This window comes from Aphelocoma coerulescens, chromosome 2, assembly GCF_041296385.1.
Source record: "Aphelocoma coerulescens isolate FSJ_1873_10779 chromosome 2, UR_Acoe_1.0, whole genome shotgun sequence".
Lineage (NCBI taxonomy): Eukaryota > Metazoa > Chordata > Aves > Passeriformes > Corvidae > Aphelocoma > Aphelocoma coerulescens.
In genome coordinates, this window is record NC_091015.1 from 5,959,267 (window position 1) to 5,980,440 (window position 21,174).

Genomic DNA, 21,174 nt, shown 5'->3' on the forward strand with positions numbered 1-21,174 from the left:
CCTGCCCTGGCAGGGGGATTGGGCTGGATGATCGCCAGGGGTCCCTTCCAACCCAAACAGTTCTGTGATTCTGCAAACAAATTTGATTTCAAAGAAAAGCCTCATATTCAGTGCAATAAGAATGCTCCTTGGAGTGACCACTTACAGAGTGAAGCAGAGCTGTCTCTGAACTTATAGAATCTGTTTATCTAGCTTGTTCCCTATTCATACAGCACGTTCTGCTTCATAGATACATATTTGCTGGGGCTTAATCCTGATTAAGATTTATATTCTAATCCAGCAGTACTTATCCTCACTACTCACAGCAGATGCACTATTCATAACCCAGTGCTTTCATTGATACTGTTTTGCAGGAGGAAGCAGCACAAGCTCCTGTTGTGCAGCATGGTCAAACCTTAAAGGTCAACACCAACCACGCTTCCTTTATGCCAGTGCTTCCAGGGCTTCTCCATAACTGATTCCCATTTAACAGTATGCATTGAAAACAACTGCTGTTTGCTCTGCCTGGATGCAGAGATCCTCATTCTCTTCCAGTTGCTGGTGCCACACCATTCAATTCAGCTCAAGTACGAAATGATGCCATTGCAATATGGTCCTAGAAGGCCAGAGAATCATTCTGGAAGTCTAGTTATTATCTGACAGCAGTGTGGCAAAAAGGCCCCTAAGGCTGAAAGAAGTACCTGAAAACATCTATGTAAGAGCATTTTCAAAAATCTTCAAGAGGAGAAGGCCAAGCAATGTCAGCCTCAAAACCACAAGACATTTCCTGCAAGGTAAAGATCTCTGCCTCCAACCCAGAAACTCCTCTCTACACACCACCACTGTGAGGAGACACTTGCTAGTTGCCACCACCCTCATCAACAAAGCCAGCATATCTTCCAGGAGGTTTTTCAGCCAGAATGGTGTCATTTCTATTCCTAGCACAGATCAAGGATGACCATGGGAATGGACTGGGATGAATAGACTACACTGGCAGACAAAAGCATTTCAGGAAGTCATTCTGCAGCCACACTCCAAGGATTTGTGCAATGAGGAGCATTGGAGGAAATCAAGAAAGGGAAGCATTTTGCTAATTGTATGGTAGCAGTTATTGAGCATTCAAATGCATGAAACAAAGCAACGTGGCAAATATCCTTAGGGTCCTCATCATGATGCAGAAAACAGGGGATTTTTAATTCTTTCCAGTAATAAAACATTATGGTGCCTTTCAGTGCCTTCACAGAAGCATTTAGAATGGTTCTGGATGCAGGATGATTCAGAATTCCAAGAAACTGAAACAAGAGGAGGAAGACAGACAGTATGAGAAAAGGATTGGGTTTCAATATTTGGAGTACAATGGGCAAAAATTTCTCTGGTAACTGGGAAGAAGGCTCACAAAACATCTCAGTGCTCAATGTCTTGCCCTACTCTGCCACATGCTCCCAGTGTAGACATGGACATTGCAAACAACTTAATTCCAGCATTGGAACCCCATCTCCCAAAGCCAACTAGCACTTTGTATACAGTAGCTATGCTCACCCCATTAGGCTAAAATAGAGCAGCAACCACCTCCCAAGCCTCCATCACATCAATTCCAACAGTTATTCTGCCAGGAAAAGGTTAACCATGGACTGAAGCTGAATCAGCTGTACTCACATGCATGACTATGAAGCTACTTGCACTGCTTACCTCATACACTGGGAGAAAAAAGGGATCTATGTACAGTGAAACCAAAGCAACTGCTGCAAACATCAGCTGTCACCACTGCTCTGGCAGCATCCCACTTGCATGGATTCCCAAGTGCAACAGTGCTTTCCAGAAAGCTGAAAAACAGTGATGGAGGTCTCATGTTTTTTGTCTCTACACCCTGCTGTAAATGTAGAGCAGCCAGAGCAGAGGCAGCTCCTCCACTGGGGCTGGACACATGCCTTGACACCACCAGAATAAACTGAATTGATGAGCACGCTGAGCTGAAAGTACTTTTTATCACTATATTGACAAGCTAAGAACACTTCTGCATGGGGGCTCAACAGGACAAGCAAGTTCTTCCAGAATGTGTAATAATGATTCCTGTAGCAGCTCAGGAGCTGCTAAACAGGAGCTCTGGAGAACACCTGAGAAGCCCCATCACCTGATCCAGAGCCATGCAGCACCAGGATGGATGCAGAGGCACAGGCACAAGCCTGGCACAGCTCGGGAATGTTGGTCCCACCACGTGTGCCCGGCTTGCCCAGTCATGCAGCCAGACCTACCCCTGGTTATGGTGTCCTCTCTCAATATCGGACACACAGGGTAGCCAGGGGGAGGTTTGGCAGCTGGTATGCTCCATTTCACCTTCCCAAACAGCTTCTGAGGAAAACACAGCTTAAAAATGAAAAATGAGCTTTTACACAGGCAAGTAGCTTGGCTGTGCACAAAGCAGGCAAGCCCAAAATGGCACATACACTTTCCTCTTTCCTCCTTGGATTTCTACTGATTCCAGTCAGTGTTCTATAAATACAAAAATTATAAAAAGATATAAACCAAAGGACAAAGAACAACTTGGATCAATCTAGCTCTGATATGTGGAGGCATGCTTCATTTATTTTGGATGTTTTAATCATAGAGAGAGATATATCATGTGAAATGAGCATTTTCCTCGCTAGCTACCAGTATTTAAAGTTAGCAAAACAGAAGCCACTGAACATTTATTCAGGTGAACTCATGTATGTAATGGAGTTGCCTTCAGCAACTCTCCCTCGCTCCTGGGCCTCCTGTGACTGTGCTACCTACATTTATCTTCCTCTGATGATCACAGCTGGGCAGGATTTTCAAACTTTAAACCAGAAAGCCTTGAAGCCTGCATTATACACAGTGCTAACAGCCCAAACAAGAGGCAAGAGCAGCAAGAGGTTTATTGTAATACTGGTCTTTTCCAAGCTTTTATCGAACAAAGCATTTAATGTAATGTATTACACTTAATGAAGAGTCAGGAACTTGTACTGCAAATAACAGATCAGATATAATTGAAATTTGCTCCGCACCACTAGCCTACGTATATCAATAAAAACAATAACCACATTGGATTTTGGGCTCACTTCATTTGCATTTCTTAATTTAGTGTTTAACTAATTTAACAATAGTAATGATTTAATTCAAATTACAATCTAAGGAAAATAATTTTAAAAAGCCATTAAAGATTTCATTAAGTTCCATCTAAATTAATATTAGCTTTCTTAATATTTTCCGTAAATGATTTTTTTCTCTCACCACTGAAACAAACATGAAGTTTCCTCTGTGCAGTGAAGCTTTAGACAAACCTTGTTAGATTTATTGGTATTATTTCAAGCAATTAATTAATATACATTAGAGTTATTTAGAGGAAAAGCACAAAAAATGGCAGGAAAATGGATGAAGCTGTTTTTAAAATACTGCATTCAACTTAGTTAATTGTTCTTTGAGCCTTTTATGTGGAGCTCTTAGGTACACACCATCCATTAGATCACTTTTTCCATACTTTTGTGGCATTGCTCCTAAGCATCAGATACACATGATTATTAAAGAACTACTTGCAATTAACTTATAAACACAATTCTGCATTTTCAAATAGATATGCCAGCAACTTCTTATTCTAATGTGTCATACTCAAAAACAATGGTTTCAGATGTTCACATCCATTTCAGTGGGTGCCAGACCTTTGCATTCACAACATTAAGTACCCAATATGAGCTTTGTATCACTTTCTTTGCAGCAAAACAGTTCATTTGCAGGTAACCTTAAGTCATTTAAATAGAAGTGCACTTAATTTGAAGAGATTAGTCAAGCAGCTCTTCACTTGTACATTTGTATTACCATTATAATTAGAACTACTTCAAAATAACAAAAAGTTCGCTTTTGACCAGAATAAACACAGAAAAAAAAAAGATCAAGAGCATCTTAAGTGAAGAGAATGGATACTTTTGAAAATATCCTTCAAAATCCCTCCAGCTCTGTGACCAGTGACCACCTCCATTCCAATGCTACTCACAGGGCTGCTGCCTGTGATAGATAAAATATAGGTACAGGATAAAATATACAACATTTCTGTATGTTTTAAGTTGGCCACCAAGGAAATGGCTACGTGCAGATAAATTCTGACATCTACTCTGCTCTACATTGCCATCTACAGATATTGGCAATGGAGAGGGAAGGAACTGAATGACCACTCCTGGAAACACAGAGAAGGCAGCCAGGGATGCCCTGGAATGGAGTTCCCAGGAGCCTTCCTTCAGCACATATCCTTCAGGATACAAAGCCCTCTGCCAACAAAGCCCATATTTGAAATGCAACAGAAGTGATATTAAGCTGTTGAAAACAAGACATGAGAACACCCTGAAGGAAGCTGCTAAGTGATAGAGTACATTTACAAGATAGACAAGCATGCTGAAATTTGGCTACCAACTTTAGAAACTGAACATGTTTACAAGTCAGTTCATTTGTTATTGTTACTGCAAAAGTGGAAATCAAAAAGATTGGTATTTGGAAAAGATGCAGCTGATTTCTACAACCAGGAGCTAATTGAACTTTCATCCACCAGAACTTCTGAAAATGTCTAATAAATATGCATTTCAGAAGAAGCCACCAAGATAGGCACAACCAGAGGTGAAACATTAAGTGCTAAGGGAATCTTTAGGAACATTTCAGATAAATACTGGCAAGTGCAGTTATCTGTAGTAGAGGTATCCTCCAAATAACTAATTCACTTTGAGACACTATGAAAAATAAAACCATCACAAACCTACCTTTTGCTTGTATTCTATATGCATCTATTTTTAATTTCAAATTTCCAGCTTTCAGAGATTTCTTGACATTTCTTATTAAGCTTCAGATATTGTCAAATGGAACACAAATACTTTAAAACCAACAGAAGTGGTAGAGAAGTGGTCGTTTTTAAATTCACTTTCTACTTGAGTAGTACTGATGTACAATGCTCAGCAGGTACTCCTGAGTTTAGTTTTACTTTGTCTGACGCTGTACAATCACTCTAACTGCAGTCAGAAAAAGACAATTTCAGATTCAAGCAAACTTTCTTTGTGTTCTTTTATCCATTCTTTGGATTTTCCAGCAAGGAAAGTTACAGCACTGACGAGCTGGAGGTCACTGCAAGACACTGTTGAGTCCAGATTTTTGAACATCAAAGAGAAAAATTATATCACTGTCCAGAAGCTGGGATCAGGAATTTCATGACACCCACCATGTCATCAAGGGACTTAATTCTGTGGATGCTCTAATCTCGTTCCTCCACACACCCAACTTTCTTCCTTGGGTTGGTCCTGTCACTGATCCCAAATTCCAGCCTCCAAGTGAAAAGGTAACACATTTCTGTTCTTACCTCAGAGAGAGAACTGGAGAAGCACACACTGCACTTGGAAGGTTGTTTTTCATTAACTTCCCATCCTTTTCCACCTTTTACAGTTGGACTAAAGTGATGTTGTGAAAGCCTTGGGGCTGAGACCTGTCACTTTACATGCCCCCCACACACCTGTGCTAGTGCCTAAGTTAGACATGCAGGTTAAATAACATTATAGTTTAAGGAATACCATTCATGTGTGTTCTTGAAAACCACAGGCCAGAAATAAGAAAAAAAAAAAAAGTTGCCCAAATTAATTCCTCATGTCTGAAGAGAATTGAAGTTATACAAGTAGAAAGCAAAATAACTCTTGTCCACAGTTGTGTGAACTTTACTTAGGCCTCACTTAAACAAGAAATGTGGGAGGTGGTTGGCTATTTTTTTCTTGAGGTAATTTGGGTAAGTGCTGAGAAGCTGACCTCTGGAAATCAAATCTGGATGGAAACAAAGCTTTAGATATTCAAAGTTGTTTTTAAAATTTAGGCAGTAATCTCTTTTTAAGTAAGGGCAAATTGCCTTGCCTAATTTCGTGCAGCAAACAATCACAGCTAAAAATCACTGTATGTGCAGGCAAATAGAGGAAGCAGGGAAAGAATGACTTGTCAAGTAGGAGCTGCTGTTAATACTGAAAACCTCAAGTGTGGGTTGATGCAGCTGAAAGCATTGAGACACTCAATGCTCAGGAGTGATGCATAACCTGAGACATGTAAAAGAAGCTGGATAACCTTAAACCAGAAAAAAAGGAAAAATGGCTGGAAGGACTAGGGAGTCTTGGGAGAGATGATTAGAGTTCACTAACAGGACTGTCACATTTGAGCAATAAAAATGAAAATACAGGAACACACAGGAAGAAAGATTTTAAAGTAATAAATATGCAGCATTTCAGTAAGTGTCAACTAAGGTAAATGTAGTATTTTACAAGCAGAATGATTGTGAAAACAGGGCATCATTTACAATGATACCAGAAGCTGCTCTGGGTATAAATGATTAATACACAGCAATGTTATATAGCTGTGAATCAGATGAACTTCCTAGAAATGGCATTTCTTACAGATTCCCATGTGTCCAAGATGGAATGGACAACTCTCATCTTTTAAACTCACTCTTCTATAACATAAATGATCTCTTTAGACCAGAGCACCTGGTTTAAGGGAAAAAAAAATAAAAATCTTGTTCTTTAAACTGCCAGTGCTAAAGAATTCACTACACCACTGTCAATTGCTGCAGTTTGATTTCAGTTTCTGTTAAAAATCTGCACCTTGCTTGTCATTTGAGGTTTGCCTGCTTTCAGTTTCCAGTTATTGAACCATAATGTTTCTGCCTGTAAAGCTCAAGAGTCCTATACTATCAAGTTTCCTCTCCCCAAGAAGGTACTTATAAACTGCAGTCATGTCATTCCCTTGCTAATCTAATTGGATTTAAAACTGTAGATCAGTCTCAAAAAACAAGCAATGAAAGGAGATTTAGTAGATAACCCAGCTGATCTCCAGGTCCCCAGCTTCCAGAGATCCACAAAGCTCTTAACAAACTCAGCAAACTGACAGCTTGACTATTTTTCTGAGTACTGCTTGAACAGTACATCCACTGACAGAGCCATAAACAATCTCTCCTAACATCAGGGCACAGGAATTGAACCATTTACATACTTGGTCTTTTGCTGACCAAACATTAAAAGCAATTGTTCAAACAATGACAACATTTTATCACTGTGTCAGAAAAGAAAGACAGATAGTACCCTTTCCAATCTTTTTATTAACTCTTCAGATTTTCTGTCTTCATTGTGTTTCCTGTATATGCATGACAACAATAAAACAAAATAAAAGCAAGACAATAGTCACTGCATGAAAAATTCTAGAGCACGTAAGCAGCTTCCTTATAGCACATGAGGTCATTTCCTTCAGAGACATTTTATCTAAACCTTTAAAAAATTAGTTAAACTAATACTTTACTCTCCTGAGCCAAGTAATAATAAAAAGCCATTTTTTGTAAAATACTTGGTCAGGGAATTGGTAATGAGCTAACCAACCTTTCCAGATCACTGGCTTAAAACCAAGCCTTGCCTGATTGTGCCTTGAAGGCTCAGCTACGTGATAAAAGGCTGATGCTCTGTGAAAAATAGAAGGGGATAGAGTCAGGTTCTTGGCAAGCTATTGCCCATCTCACACTGGCACTCTTATCAGCCAGAAGTTTCATCAGAAAATACAAATATCCTCTGCAGCAGAATGACTGGCTTATCTGGGAGGAAGATCCAGCCTCTGATGAATTTCAAAGTACTTCTTGAGCCAACACTCCTCCCTCAAAAATATAGGTTTAAGATGTAATGGCAAGGCATTTATGAGGTCTGTTTGTACTGCATGCCAAGCAGTACACTCTGCCCCATCTCTGTTCTACATGTTCCAATCTGGCTGTTACCACTATTCACTAGATTGTTTCAAAAAGAAAGCTTTAACCTGTCACTGTCCTCTAATAATTTTTAAACTGTTTTCACAAGCTTGCTGAAGCAAAAGGCCCCTAACAGAGCCAGCACCCTCATGCTGCTGAAACACCATCAGCACTCTCAGCAGCAAACAGCAAGAGACAAGCACAAAGCCAACACAACATTTTAGTATTGATTTCTCTAAGAAATTTAAATCCCGCAGGGCATAAACATCAATTTAATCTGTATGCAACTACAAAATGGCCTCACTCCCAGTGCTCCTTATTTCAGCCAAAACACTGCTACAACTGGAGTAAACACACACTTAGCAGTGCAAGCAAAGGCTGACAGAACAAGTGTTCCCAATAATTCACAAGAGTTTTGGAGAGCACAATCACAAATACCAGACAGTTAAGGACAACCACGAGCAGGAAAATCTGTCTCATAGCCAGACACAAAGGCATCCCTGGAGCATCCCAAGGAGCAGTGGCACCCAGCCTTGCCAAGCAGGAGAGCCACTTCATCCTCCAACGAACCCAACACTTTGTTGTGGAGTAACAGCCTCAGGTCTCACTTATGGGTTTCTGTGGCTCCACGTGACAACAGGAACAATGAAACACAACTCCTCCATGCTGTACTGATAGTTAGGAACAGGCTACCCAGGGAAATGGTGCAGTCACTATCCCTGGAAGTGCTCAAAAAACGAGTGGGCGTGGCACTTCACGACGTCTTAGTGGGCATTGTGGTGTTAGGTCAAATGTTGGATGTGATGGTCTTGGAGGTCTTTTCCAACCTTAATGATTCTTTGGTTCTATTATCTGAGCATCCCTGGCTCTGTCAGACTGCCTTCCCTGCAGGGAAAACGCCACACGTTACTGCTACCTCCAGCATGCTGAGAAGAGCATCAGAAGAAAACACCACCTGAAGAAAATGGAGATTTGTCACCTTGGAGTTTGCCCTCATGAAATTATAAGTTGAGTTTTTCAGAAATATAAGTCCCCCCTCTAATCACTGAGAAATCAAGCCCAGCATGCTCTGAGATTCCCTTTTTTCTTCTTAGCACTCCAGGACTGCTATTTTTTTTTCAAGAATGCACCCCATGGAAAAAAAATCAGCTCATTCTTACAGCAGTGCCAAGCCCCAGGCATGTCAGTGTCACCCCAGCCAGCACTTAAGCACCAGTACAGTCACTAGAATTCAGGGCACCAACATTATTTGTGAGTGATGGATTTATGTATGTAAGAAACTATAAATTACACGATAATCACAGACACAAGGCTTTATGGACAAAGCCTGCACTTGTAAAATGTGGCACCTTCTATCCATCAGCCCCTGCTGATGACAGTTAGGCAGCAGTATCAGATTCTTAAAGGTATAAAGGTGACAGAACAGCACATTGGGCACCTGGAGTATTATGAACTCACTAATAGGCACAAAAACATGACAGAAAGCCCTGTCCCAAGTCAACAGCTTCAACACAGACCCCATCCCAGATAATCTGCCTTCCTACCTGGCAGGATTTATTAATTGCTGCTGTAGTCCCACAAAAGCTTACTTAACACAACTCTAGCACACACCTGACCCAGTATGTATTGACTCAGGGCTCAGATTACCATTGACATGAAGGTTTCTACACTGTAGAGCAGAATGTAATTTAAATATCTATTGACTACATGTGTGATCAACACAGAACCCCTACCTGTGTGCTGTTTTCCTTCAGTATATGTAACATACATCATGGCAATATTTACTTCACCGATCAGAAAGGAGGAGGATGGATTTTGCTTCCAAAATTAATCAGTTTTGTGGGTCTTCACCAGGAGAGCCTCACTAGGTCCAAGCAAGGATCATGGCAACATTCTCCAGTCAGCGTCAATTTTAGGATGAACTTTAGGACTGCTTGGTCAGGAATAGAAGCAACTCTGAAGTGATCATCAAGATTATTGAAGTATATACTGGCAGATCAGTCTGTACCACTGACAGCTTTATAGCTGCAGTGATCGCCTGTGTCACTGAGCCACAGACACTGTCATTTCTCCACACAGTTACCATGGTTTTGACTTCAGAGAGTCCCCAAACCATGCAGCAAGAATGGCTGTAAGTCCAGCCTCTGAACTCCAGTTGTGAGTTTGGCTTTCCAAGGGGGATGGCTGCAAGCAGTAAAAGGAAGTGACAAAACAGAAGGTGTTTATGATACAATCAAAATTCAGGAAAATAAAGGCAGAACAGCAAACCTTCACCTTATCTTCATGAATCTCTCAATGGGAGGATGTAAACAACAGGGACAGACCAAACTTCACTTGTTTGTTTCTAGATTCAACACTCAGTCCACCCCTTGAGCACATAAGCAAAACAGGATACAGGGTGTTACTGAATGATTTCCTCTGAAACCTGATTGAGAAAGATTAGAGCAATTAGAACAGAGTGACACACACTTTGAAGGCCCTTAAATCACAATTAATATAAGGTTTAACCTTTCTCCTAAGGATCATCTGGTGACTCTGCCATTTTCAGAACAAGGCTGACACGTCCCAGCCTCCGAGACAAAATTCATGAGACAGAATCCCCTGCCCTCTACTGGTACCAAACCCGCACTGAAATCTGAGCTCATGTCACAGGCAGCACAAACAGCACCTGAGGAGTTGTTTTAAGGGGTATTTTAAACTATTATTTGTAATTTATATCAGATCTATAATGTGCCGGACACATCCAACTGGGAACAAAACCTCACATATAAGAAGCTCTTTCAGCATCATTGCACTCCTTCCCGCAGCACCAGCTACACTGAGGATACAAAATACTGCTCCTAGCAAGATAATATATTCATTAACTGGAAGCAAATTCTAAGGGATTATCTAATGTTTGTCATGTTCACAGTGCATAACGAAGAACTCTATATGGAAGATTTTTATTTGTTTATTTTTACAAAATTCTCTCTCACGTACACTGTTGCTTTTCTGATTACAGCCATCCAAACTGCATTTGGCCCAAGAACTGAGAGGCAAGTTCATAGCTGCCAAAATCATTTTCCAGCACCTTGGTGCCAGAGCTAGGGAAATTCTTAGCCAGGTTTCTGACTCATGTGCACCACTGTGACAGCACCACACAAACCTCAGGGCACCACAGCAAGGCGTTTGTTGTGACTGACCATGTCACGTACATTTCTTTTACACATTGATTTTACTAGGTGTCATCACAGAACCTTCCAGATCTTGTGAGCACTTCTTATTGTATTCTCCCATTGCTGCAAACAACAGAAAAAAAAAAAAAAAAAAAAAAGCCAAGATTTACCCTGCTGTGATTATATTTCTGAATGTAAATCAGCTTGATTCCTGGAAATATCAAAGTAAATCCCCCATGTAGGCAAGGTCTAAAAGGAATTGAATAAACACAAGGGTCCTGACTGCATATTTCATCCAAAAAATAAATAAGCTTTTAAATCACATTAAAAGGAAGGAAAAAAAAAAGGCAGCCTGAAAAATAGCAGCTATTAAACAAGAGAAAGTCTGGCAATGCTGGAGTAACTCCCACAATGCTCATCCGTACCCTGAAACACATTCAGAACACACCCTGTTTTCAGAGCTGTCACACAACAAATGCAGATGTGAGCCTGCCATCACTACACAAACAACAGAGTATGACATTTAAATAATACCACTAAGGAGAAGTGGGAGATGCACACAGCCTACACTATGTACTGCAGTTCTTTTTTAAAGCAACTCATCTGTTAAGTTACCAAATAGCTAAAAGGCCCTAGGGATGCAACAAAACAAAAGTATGTGATATTCCAAGGAATCTACAGGAATACAATCCAATCACACCTGTCTCCTTTTCATTACAGGCATCTACAGCATTTAAAAAAACACTAATGAAGAATTCTTAAAGCTTATTAAGCCACACCCTAAAACTATTTAGATTTTTGGCTGCCCTACTCAGCCTAAATGTATTTACAGATAATTTGTCCCCATTTGTTCCTGTGTCAGGGTTGCCTGGTACTTCAAATAGTCCTTCTCACATTCTGGTGCTTGTCTAACCCCTGACATTTACAGAGTGCAAAAGTGTCTTCAGCCATGAGCTTTCTAGGCTAAGCCAAGATTTTGGTGCAGCAGAATCTAAGAATGAAGGATAAACAGGTATTTTAAACAGTCTATTTGAAACTCTGCCTGTCTCCATGAATAACCTTCACAAATAAATACAGTTTCAACTATATAAGAAAATATATAACACAAAAACCTTTACAGCGTAAATTTATGAGGCGGTGTTGTCAAGCCTTGTGATTTGTTCCAGTATCTCTGCATTTTCTCAACTTTCAGCTCCTGGAGTTCTCTCTTAAAAATAAACAATAAAAATATTCTGTCCTTCATGATTATATATAAAAGCCTGGGGGCAGGAGTCAAGCAATGACTTGTGAAGAAGGAGGTCAGGATGTAAATAAAAATAGTATGATTTTAAAAAATAAAATATTTATTAAAAACCCTCCAGAAGAGTTAATTCAGTGTTTTTAAGATGCCACTGGCTGATACACTGACAGAAAACGCCAATAAAAATCCTACAGACTCTCCTGTATTATTTTTGTAGAATTGTACACCCAGTAATGATCTGATCCCACTTCTCTAGGTAAAATACTGGCTGACTTTGTTGTTCCAATGTGCTAAAAACATATCATAAATTCTAGGAAGCAGGATCTCTCACTTTCTAAATCACAAGACAGAGAAAAGGCTTCTGCCTTATTAACAGAAAACAGAGGTAAAGAGGTACGTGACCAGCTTATGGCAGATCCAGGAACTGAACATAGATTTCAGATTTTCTGAGTTACAGTCTTGTGCTCAAGGCAGAAGGCTGGTCTTCTTTTCCCTTAACAAGCTATCAAAGCCCAAACTCTTATTTAAAAATGGACAGTGCAGCTCAGAAACAAGGAAACAGCAAGAACACTTGAAAAATAAGTCTTCTTAAAGTTAAATCATTGGTCCTTCTAATGTTAACATCTGCAAAAACTTGCCCCCAACATGCCATCAATCATTTTTCCAAGAGACCAAATTCAGAATTCATACCAGTTTCTGTATCCATTAGGCAGGACAAGAATCACTGCAGACTGCCTTTGGTCTCTAGTACCATTGGTCCTGCAGCTTCTCATCATACTTACAGACTTTGTATCCCAGCTTTTCAGCATGAATCCTCTTGGTCATGAACTGCCCTTCAATCAGTGCTCGTATTTCTACTTCCTTTGGAAAGCTGGAGACCTGTACCAAAGAGGGAATGAATTAACACCTTACCCAGCGTACAATGCCACGCTGCAGAGTGGTTAAAAACACAACACAGGTTTATAGTTGATTATCCTTGTCTTCACCCTGAAGTCTGCTCTCATCTAGGCCCAGTTCTTTACTCATACACACAAGATGGACCTAAAGACTCATGACAGAGAACACAACCCATAACCTCAGTGCTGTTGGCAAATACATCGAACTTGACGTTGATGCACAATGGGAAGAAGTTTAGGGCAAGTTGTAAACTTTTCCTTATGCATTTCCCATCACCACGAACTGCTTAAGAATCAATGCCTCAAAAATATAAAATTAAACCAATTAGATAAAATTCAGATGAATTAAGCAATGTCACGGAAGTTTAAATCTATTTCTGTCTGCACAAAGTGAAACCGTGTAATCTTTTCATTAATTTATTTATTTTCTATCTATAACATTTTTCTGTCCTTTCATCAACGGGGCAGGCAACAGAAGCAGGAGAATATTGAACTGCAAACAAATACAGGGAATCAACATGAAGTTGAGTTTCTCCATGCACTGCAGTAAGTGCCTCCATTTGTGTAACAGCCCGAGGTGATTAAGCATTCATTTAACGGCCAACACTTAAGAGAGTAGAGCTGCACTGCAAACACCAGATAGCATCAATCTCTGTTCACCTACGTGAGGTCTAATCGACTGGGAGTCATGATTGATCAAAGACATCCCTTGAGTTTCAGTACCACCCAGAAAGCCAGGCATTTAAACAACATCCATTCCTCAAAAAAAAAAAAAAAAAAAAAAAAAAAAAAGAAAAAGATACAAAGAACTTCCCAAAACTTAATTTCTATTTCATTCCTCTTGGACTTGAGCCTCTGGTTACTTACATACCACTCATTGCGTGGCTTGTAGGTTACTCCAAGACATCCAGAACAAAATGAGGTCTTTAGTTTACACACACATAAACAAAATACTACAGCCCAAAGTTTCAACACACCCTAATCTATGTGTCTGAAACTTAAAAAACAAGGACTAAGTCATGTACGTGTACAAAGTTCGCAGTAAGCTTAAAGTTAATCCTGTCTCAAAGACAGTGTTGGTTTCAGTAAATCCACATTTCCCAGTAAAGAAAGTATATCATAAAAAACTACCATATAAGTTCTAGTTCAGACATTGCTCCATAGATGGTCTCAAGCTACAGACCAAATACTTCCTCATGAAAATCATCCCAGGGATTTGCATCAATAAATGAAACTGGAAAGTAAATATTTCAGACAGAACAGAAAAAAAAAAAACCAAAACAAAAACAACAACAACAAAAAAACACCACAATGGCAAAGATTTGAAGCCTTGACAGCACTCCTTCAAAATATGAGACATTAACTAGATTATTACTACCTTTTGGTTGTCTCTGTTGAATCTGTGAATCCCAACTGCTTCAGGAGTAATTTCCATCACATCAAAGTAAAAACCTGCATCAAGGAACATTAAAGAGTGTCATGCTTGCTCCCAGGCCCAGAGTTGGAACCTTATTTCTGCACACAGCTAAAATGATAATAGATGTTTATCATGTATTTGGACATTTGAGTCACCACACAGCCTGTTTCTTTACTAATTTCAGTACACACATCAACTTCTTAACAATGCTCTGAGCCACATGGTGGGATTCCTGGGGCTTTCCTGTGCAGAGCCAGGAGCTGGACTTCAATGATCCCAATGGGTCCCTTCCACCTCGGGATATTCTATAATTCTATGATTCTTTCAGTTTACAAAATGTGGATCTTAAACATGCCAAACACCATCATACTAGAAATAGTATGAGTAGGTCATATGCAAGGGTGAAAGAAGAAAAAAACACACACACAGAGAAAAAATGGCAAGTTGGTAAGAAAAGTACAGGAATATTGGAACATTTCATACCCTGGATTAGATTTCATGAGCTTATTAGAGAACATCAGATATTTTAAGCCATGAAGCAGAGCTGGGCTCTGAATAGTTTTGATGACATCTGAGGAAATGCTGTAATGCTTTGTAGACAGCTAGACAAAAACTGTGAAAAATATTTCTTTCGTGTTGATGGGCTGGTCAGAAAAGATATTCAAGGAAGGAGACCAGAAAAAATGAGGACAGAAAAACTGAACAGAATAGCTAAGAAACTAAGGAGAGTTTCTAAGGTTCAGACCTTGGAACAAAACTGCACTGCCCTATGAGACCTGTGATTATTGGCAAAATAAAACCCAAAATAATACTGTACTTTAGCACACATAACCTTTTTGGTTAAACATTCTGCAAACTTGCCAGTAAGCAACTCTGTGTGTCACAGATCTGCAGGCCCTGCTAGGGGAAGCACATCCCAACATTCCAATTCTGACCTCCAAACCTCTGCAGAGGCACCTTCTCCCACAACAGGGAGTGCAGGGAACAAGGAATAAAAGGGGGGGGTATTTAACCAGCTATGCCTTTGCTTTGCTTCCCTCAGGCACTGAAATTATGGAGATTACTGCATTTTTACAGGTATACTCAGAGGTTATTCTAGTATATAGGTTATTAAGGATGACTTCCGTGAAACACCCATTTTATAGAGGAGTGAGATATTCCAGTGAATATACTATAACACAAATCTTAAAACTTTAAGGCACTGTCCTGGTTCAGTAACAATATTTTCATCAATTTCCAATTTCTTTAATATTGTCCAAACTGGCCGACTTTGGAGTTTTAGAATAATTTCTTCCCATTTTCTAAAACACCTGAATTGATTTGTCTTCTAGTGAAAAGAGATTCCCGGTCATTTTAATACCCCACAGAGACTGGATTTGACAGACAACATAACAGAGCTTCTAAAAATGAAAAATCTAATCTCATAGTGTCAAGAGGCTCTATCTTAAATTCACTTTGCTAAGGAGTGAAGTCTTCTGTAGCTTAAATATCTACATTTAAAAACTTTGCTGCCTATAATTTTTACATAATTTTTACTCATATTAATTCACACCTGAGATGATGGTGATGATTTCAAACCCTGCTCTGCAATGGGTCCCTTTTAATCTTGATTAGACATGTGCTCACTTTTCAACAGCTTATTTCAGAGCTATATATTAGACTTGTTAAACTGTGGGAAAGAAAATAATGTAAAACTTCAAATCCATGGGTTTAATTGTATTTTTAAATTATTTCCATCATCATAATTTTGTGACATTTCATTCACTAACCATAACATGGGGGAAAAAACAGGGATGAAATGATTCTGTGACACACATTGGGGAAAATGCAGGAAATCTGGGCATTCCTTGACATCATTGCTTTGTACACATTCATGAACAAGATTCTAGAGTAATGACTGAGAAAGAAATAATATGGGGCTACTTAATTCACTTGGTTTGAGTCTTCAGAAAAATAAATAAACTTTAATGAAAGCCTCCTTCAGAAATTACTAGTTTCAAACATTCTACAGCTGTTACTAACACCCTTCTAATGACCAAAGGAGATCCATAAATATAATTTCCTTGGTCAGTGAATATTGAAGGGAAACACTGTAATGACACTTAGGCTGTCAACAGAGCATTTCCAAGAACACATTAGACAATTTCATTGCTCTAGTCAACTTAATTCTTGACCTTTATCACGACCCAAGTAAAAAGCAGGTACAACACCTACTGCAGGATGTGTCTAAGCAAATCCTCAAAGTCCCAGCCCTGCTAAGGTTCATACCCAAGTTTCCATTGTTTCCAGCAACAGTTGATGATAAGGCTTTGGAGAATTCATCCCAGGAGCCTGAAGCACAGTCATCTCTGATCCTCTCTCTCATCAGAGAACCATTCTTAAAACTGAAACACACAAACACACCATATGCATTTTCCAAAATGTTTAGCTCTAAATTTTTAAAGCATTTTGTTCCTTTACTTGATATTATTGTTTAGTTTATCAGCTGAATAAAGCTGGGAAAGTTAAAAGATACAATCACTTCATTATGGAAAGAGATAGAGAAGGAAGAGTGAGATAAGAGAAAACAACTTTTACAGGAGGTGCTGAGGAACACAGAGCAGAGATGGTGATATACATTTCTCCAGTGAGTGAGGTTAGATCCAGGCTGGCAGGCCATGCTAAAGCCAGGCTAGCTCTGAACAGCTGAGACATCTCCTCAGAGAAGTGCCCTGACACCACTCACTCTGAGATTACTCTGCAAGGAGCAGCAGGAATGTCTCCACACTGCATTTATCATTTCAGGAGCATGGTACCTGTGAGGAACCAGACTGGGTCCAACAAGACTTATGATTCTCTGTGCCAGGATCTGGCAAAGGAAAGCACCACAGCCAGTAAACAAACCATGCAGTAAAATGTTCATCTCTTCACATTTTATGGTCTTTGCACACTTTACACTGTCACCTTCTTTGTGAATATCACACTCCTGCAAAATACTGCAGTGTTGGACTTGTATCCAGGGGAAAGCAGCTTGAACACTCTCCAGCACAGAGCTACCCCAGCAATTCAGCAGGAGAGGCACAGAAATATCAAAAATGAGGGCAAGGAAATCACTGAACGTGCTCAGCAGCACCAGCTGAAGTTATTTGAGTTTTCTATACAAATACTCTGCCTGGTAGCCCAGGCATTCTTTTTCTACCGAGGGTCCTCTATTAACTCTAATATTCTACAAATAAAGAGGCAGTGGTGCCAAAGGGGCAGTGTCAGGTCAGAAATGACTACAGAGGAGGAACAGGAAGGATTAACTGAGCACTGCCAAGGCCACCACCAAACCACGTTAAGCTGCAGTGAAAGAACAGCAGTGTAACATTTATTCTGAAAAATGCCTCAGTATCTGCTTTCCTGTTATGAACAGGTTGTTTATATAGCTCTTTTACACAGCAAAAGTAAAGAAAACACTGGGTAGAAGAAAAATGTAAATTAAAAACAAAGCAAGCAAACGAACAAACAACCAACCACACACAACAAAACAAAACAAAACAAACAAACAACAAAACCTGCTGGGAAATCACACAATAAAACTCAGTAACTTGCAACTGACATCATGTTTCTGAACTGAACTTCATGAACACTGTTCCCACTGTCATCTACTACTGTACAGGTGGGACTCAACACTACAGCTCCAGGGCAGACTTGAGCTTTGCTGAAGTTTTGAGTTTCAAGCATCTACAATCCAGGGGATTTAGACACAAAATTTACCTGTATATTACTTGCAAATATTTGTCAAAACACTGTGACCTGGATTGGAAGTTTTAATCCAGAATACAGTGGTTCAGTGAGGGCAAACACAGTTCCAGACCACCTTTCCACCTACTTGGCTGGCAAGGGGTCAAACTACTCCCAAATCACAGCAGCCAAAAGCTACCATGAGGATTATATTCTCAGCTGGGTTTCTTGAGATCTCAGTATTTTCCTCAAGCACAGCCCTAAAACATCCCTGAAGAGCATTGATTATGCTCCTCTCTGGAAAGGGAATCTACACCCACTCCATTATGACCTCACTGGACCACTACAGGAGCACTGAAGTTGCACAGCCTGGTCAGGCTTCATACATTTCACATTCTGTCTCAGCACATTTGTTATTCCTGTACATCAAATGTATTACCTGAGGTACACAGTGAACTGGCTCTATCTGTATGCCAAAATAATTTCAGCTTTTTATTGCCATGAGAATTTATCCTCCACAACTCTGCAGCTTCAGTTCCTCAAATTAAACAATAGGAATGCTATAACGTTGATGGAAATGTTTCAGCAGTAGATTGCCATATACCGTAGAGAATGCTGAATGTTCTATTCATTATCATTTCACAAAAGAAATAAAAAGCACTAACACAGAGAAAGAAATATATGTTATTGATCCCAGATGTACAAAAAATAAATGATATTACCATAAAAGTGCCATATATGTTTGAGAATCAACAGGATTGCAGAGGATATGACCTTCTAAGGCAGGAGTTGGCTCTTGGATCCACAGAAACAATGTGTCACTTGTGCCAAGGCTAATCTGGAGGGGGAAAAAAATAATTGAAGCCTTATCACAATGTGCATGGAAAGCAATACAGAAATTAAATTAAAACCATTTGTTATTACCACTAATTGTTTTTAAATTACACATTAAGTCAATTGGATTCGTGTTGAAGCTTGCTCTGACTTAGGCTGTCATGCCAGTGAAATACATACTAGATGGAGACTTAGGTTTTAATGTCTGGAGCATTAGTTAAAAATAGTCACAAGAGTTTACTTAAAATCTTTCAGGCAGCTTACAGATTGATAGAAATAGAACAAGCATAAATCCAATAAACAGCAAATCAACACTAGCAGGTATGTTTAATTGACAACCTGCAGCTATTTACATTTCATGTATTTCAAGTATCCAAGGACACGGACAGTGTTCAGGAGTGTGTTTTGACTTACTGCAATGTCTCCTTCTTGAAGTCTCATCCCTGCCAATGATGCTGAAAGCAAAAAGAATACCAGGTACAATGGTAGTTCTTTGACTCAATTACAGCCTGTTCTCTGAGACACCATAGGACATGACAAACATCATCTCAAAGTACAATATAAATGGCAAATATGCTCCTGATGGCCTTGGGCTATCCACCATAAAAGAGGAGCAAAGCTTTTGGGTGAGGGAGTGATTTTTAAAAAAATCAAAATGCTCAAGACAAAAGACTACAGAATAGCATGATTATCTAATGGTTTATGTATTCAGGTTTTAAATACAGTGGACCCTTGATTAACAACACACTTTAAAGGAGGAACATTCCCACTCCCACCAGATTATTCGCATATTTATTGGACTAAGTAGAATTTGAGTCTCTAGAAGAAAAAATTAGACTTTTGGGTAATGCAGAGTTTACCTAACTCCCAGAATGTGAATGTAAAATATATCATGATGAAGGTCTATCATGATTCAAACCTGCACAAGCTACTGTAATACAGGTAAGTATTTTATTTTCACAATCTTGAAAAACAGAAAAATTTGCTTTACACTAAAACAGTCTCCAGGATTCAGAAAAACTGACCCCAAATTAACACCTTCCCTTAGAAAATATGAGATCTATCAGTCTGACTAAAGGATAGCTCTAGTTTTTAAAGAAAGCCAACAAGGTCCATCTCCACCTTTTTGCTTGAAAAGATAGAAGAGCATTTTTTAAATTTGTATTTTCTAAGCTAAAATGTTAGCAGTTCATAGCAGGGATAGTTTCTTATGGGCAGGCAAACAAAAACTGAAAGTTATCAAGAGGCAAATGAATTTACCTCTGATTGCTTGGCAAAAGAGAATTAATTCGTCATACACAGCTTATCCAAGACATTTCTATCTCAGAAGAATCAGTGATGGAAGGGTGCTGGAAAGAGGAATTAATGCTGATAAAAACAATATTCTTTCATTTTATAGGCAGCATCTGAGAACCAGTAAGATTGATTTAGAATTTCAGTACATACATAATCATATCCACTGAATCTTGCACAGTTAATCATCTCACCTGGATTGTCTCCTGTAAATGCTACTATTTTACAGTCTGGGCTAAACCCATAACGCTGACTATAATATGGAGAAATAGGCCCCTAAGGAAAGAAAGAAAAAGGAAAAAAAGCTCAAAAAAAAAAAAAAATGGAATGTAATCTTGCAATATATGACATAATGTATTGTAACATAAAACTGAAAAACCCTAGAGCAGCTACAAGAATAATTTCTGAGCATTTAAAGTATAAATGAATATTTTAAAAATTTTTAACGCACTCTTTTCATTGTTGCTGTTGAGAAGCTCACAGAAATACCCTCAGATTAGATTTTGAAATAGGCTAGTAAATAGCAGCATTTTAGCTTTGGGTCTTCAGTCATTCACATCAAGTAACGTAAACACATCTATCTGTTTTGCACATATACATGAATATTAATAGATAGAAATTAGAAATTCAATGCAAACATAAGAGGAAACACAACATTAATATACATCACAGAATCAAATGCTCGAATATGACCCCTATTATTTTAGAGGTCAAGAACCATATTCTTATAAGCCACATTTGATAGCCATAGAGAAAAAACAGAAGAAAACTATCCATAAAAAATACAAGGACATCTATAAGGATTTTTTAATATGTTCCTCTCCATTACAGATCAGCAATGAATTCAGAGGGCTCAGTTAATGGGTATCTCCACTGTCTCACGTGCACCAGCTAAAGAATAGCTG

At 39.1% G+C, this 21,174-nt stretch overlaps 1 protein-coding gene across 4 annotated transcripts in view; it reads right to left on the bottom strand.

The window, feature by feature from the left end:
- The window catches only part of XYLB (xylulokinase), an 82,411-nt gene that overhangs the window by 42,549 nt on the left and 18,688 nt on the right, over nucleotides 1–21,174 (bottom strand). For 3 of the 4 annotated variants that reach the window (XR_011148928.1, XM_069006342.1, XM_069006341.1), the window contains exons 10-15: nucleotides 20,464–20,545; nucleotides 19,391–19,431; nucleotides 18,865–18,980; nucleotides 16,706–16,821; nucleotides 14,399–14,472; nucleotides 12,907–13,003 (exon numbers count right to left, since the gene is read on the bottom strand). Coding sequence is in view for 3 of the 4 variants with exons in the window: in XM_069006342.1 (XP_068862443.1) it covers nucleotides 12,907–13,003; nucleotides 14,399–14,472; nucleotides 16,706–16,821; nucleotides 18,865–18,980; nucleotides 19,391–19,431; nucleotides 20,464–20,545 (526 nt within the window). In the remaining variant the exon portion in view is untranslated. Of the gene's footprint in view, nucleotides 1–10,714; nucleotides 11,008–12,906; nucleotides 13,004–14,398; nucleotides 14,473–16,705; nucleotides 16,822–18,864; nucleotides 18,981–19,390; nucleotides 19,432–20,463; nucleotides 20,546–21,174 lie in introns of those variants that run through there. The other variant, XM_069006343.1, reaches the window with a different exon arrangement.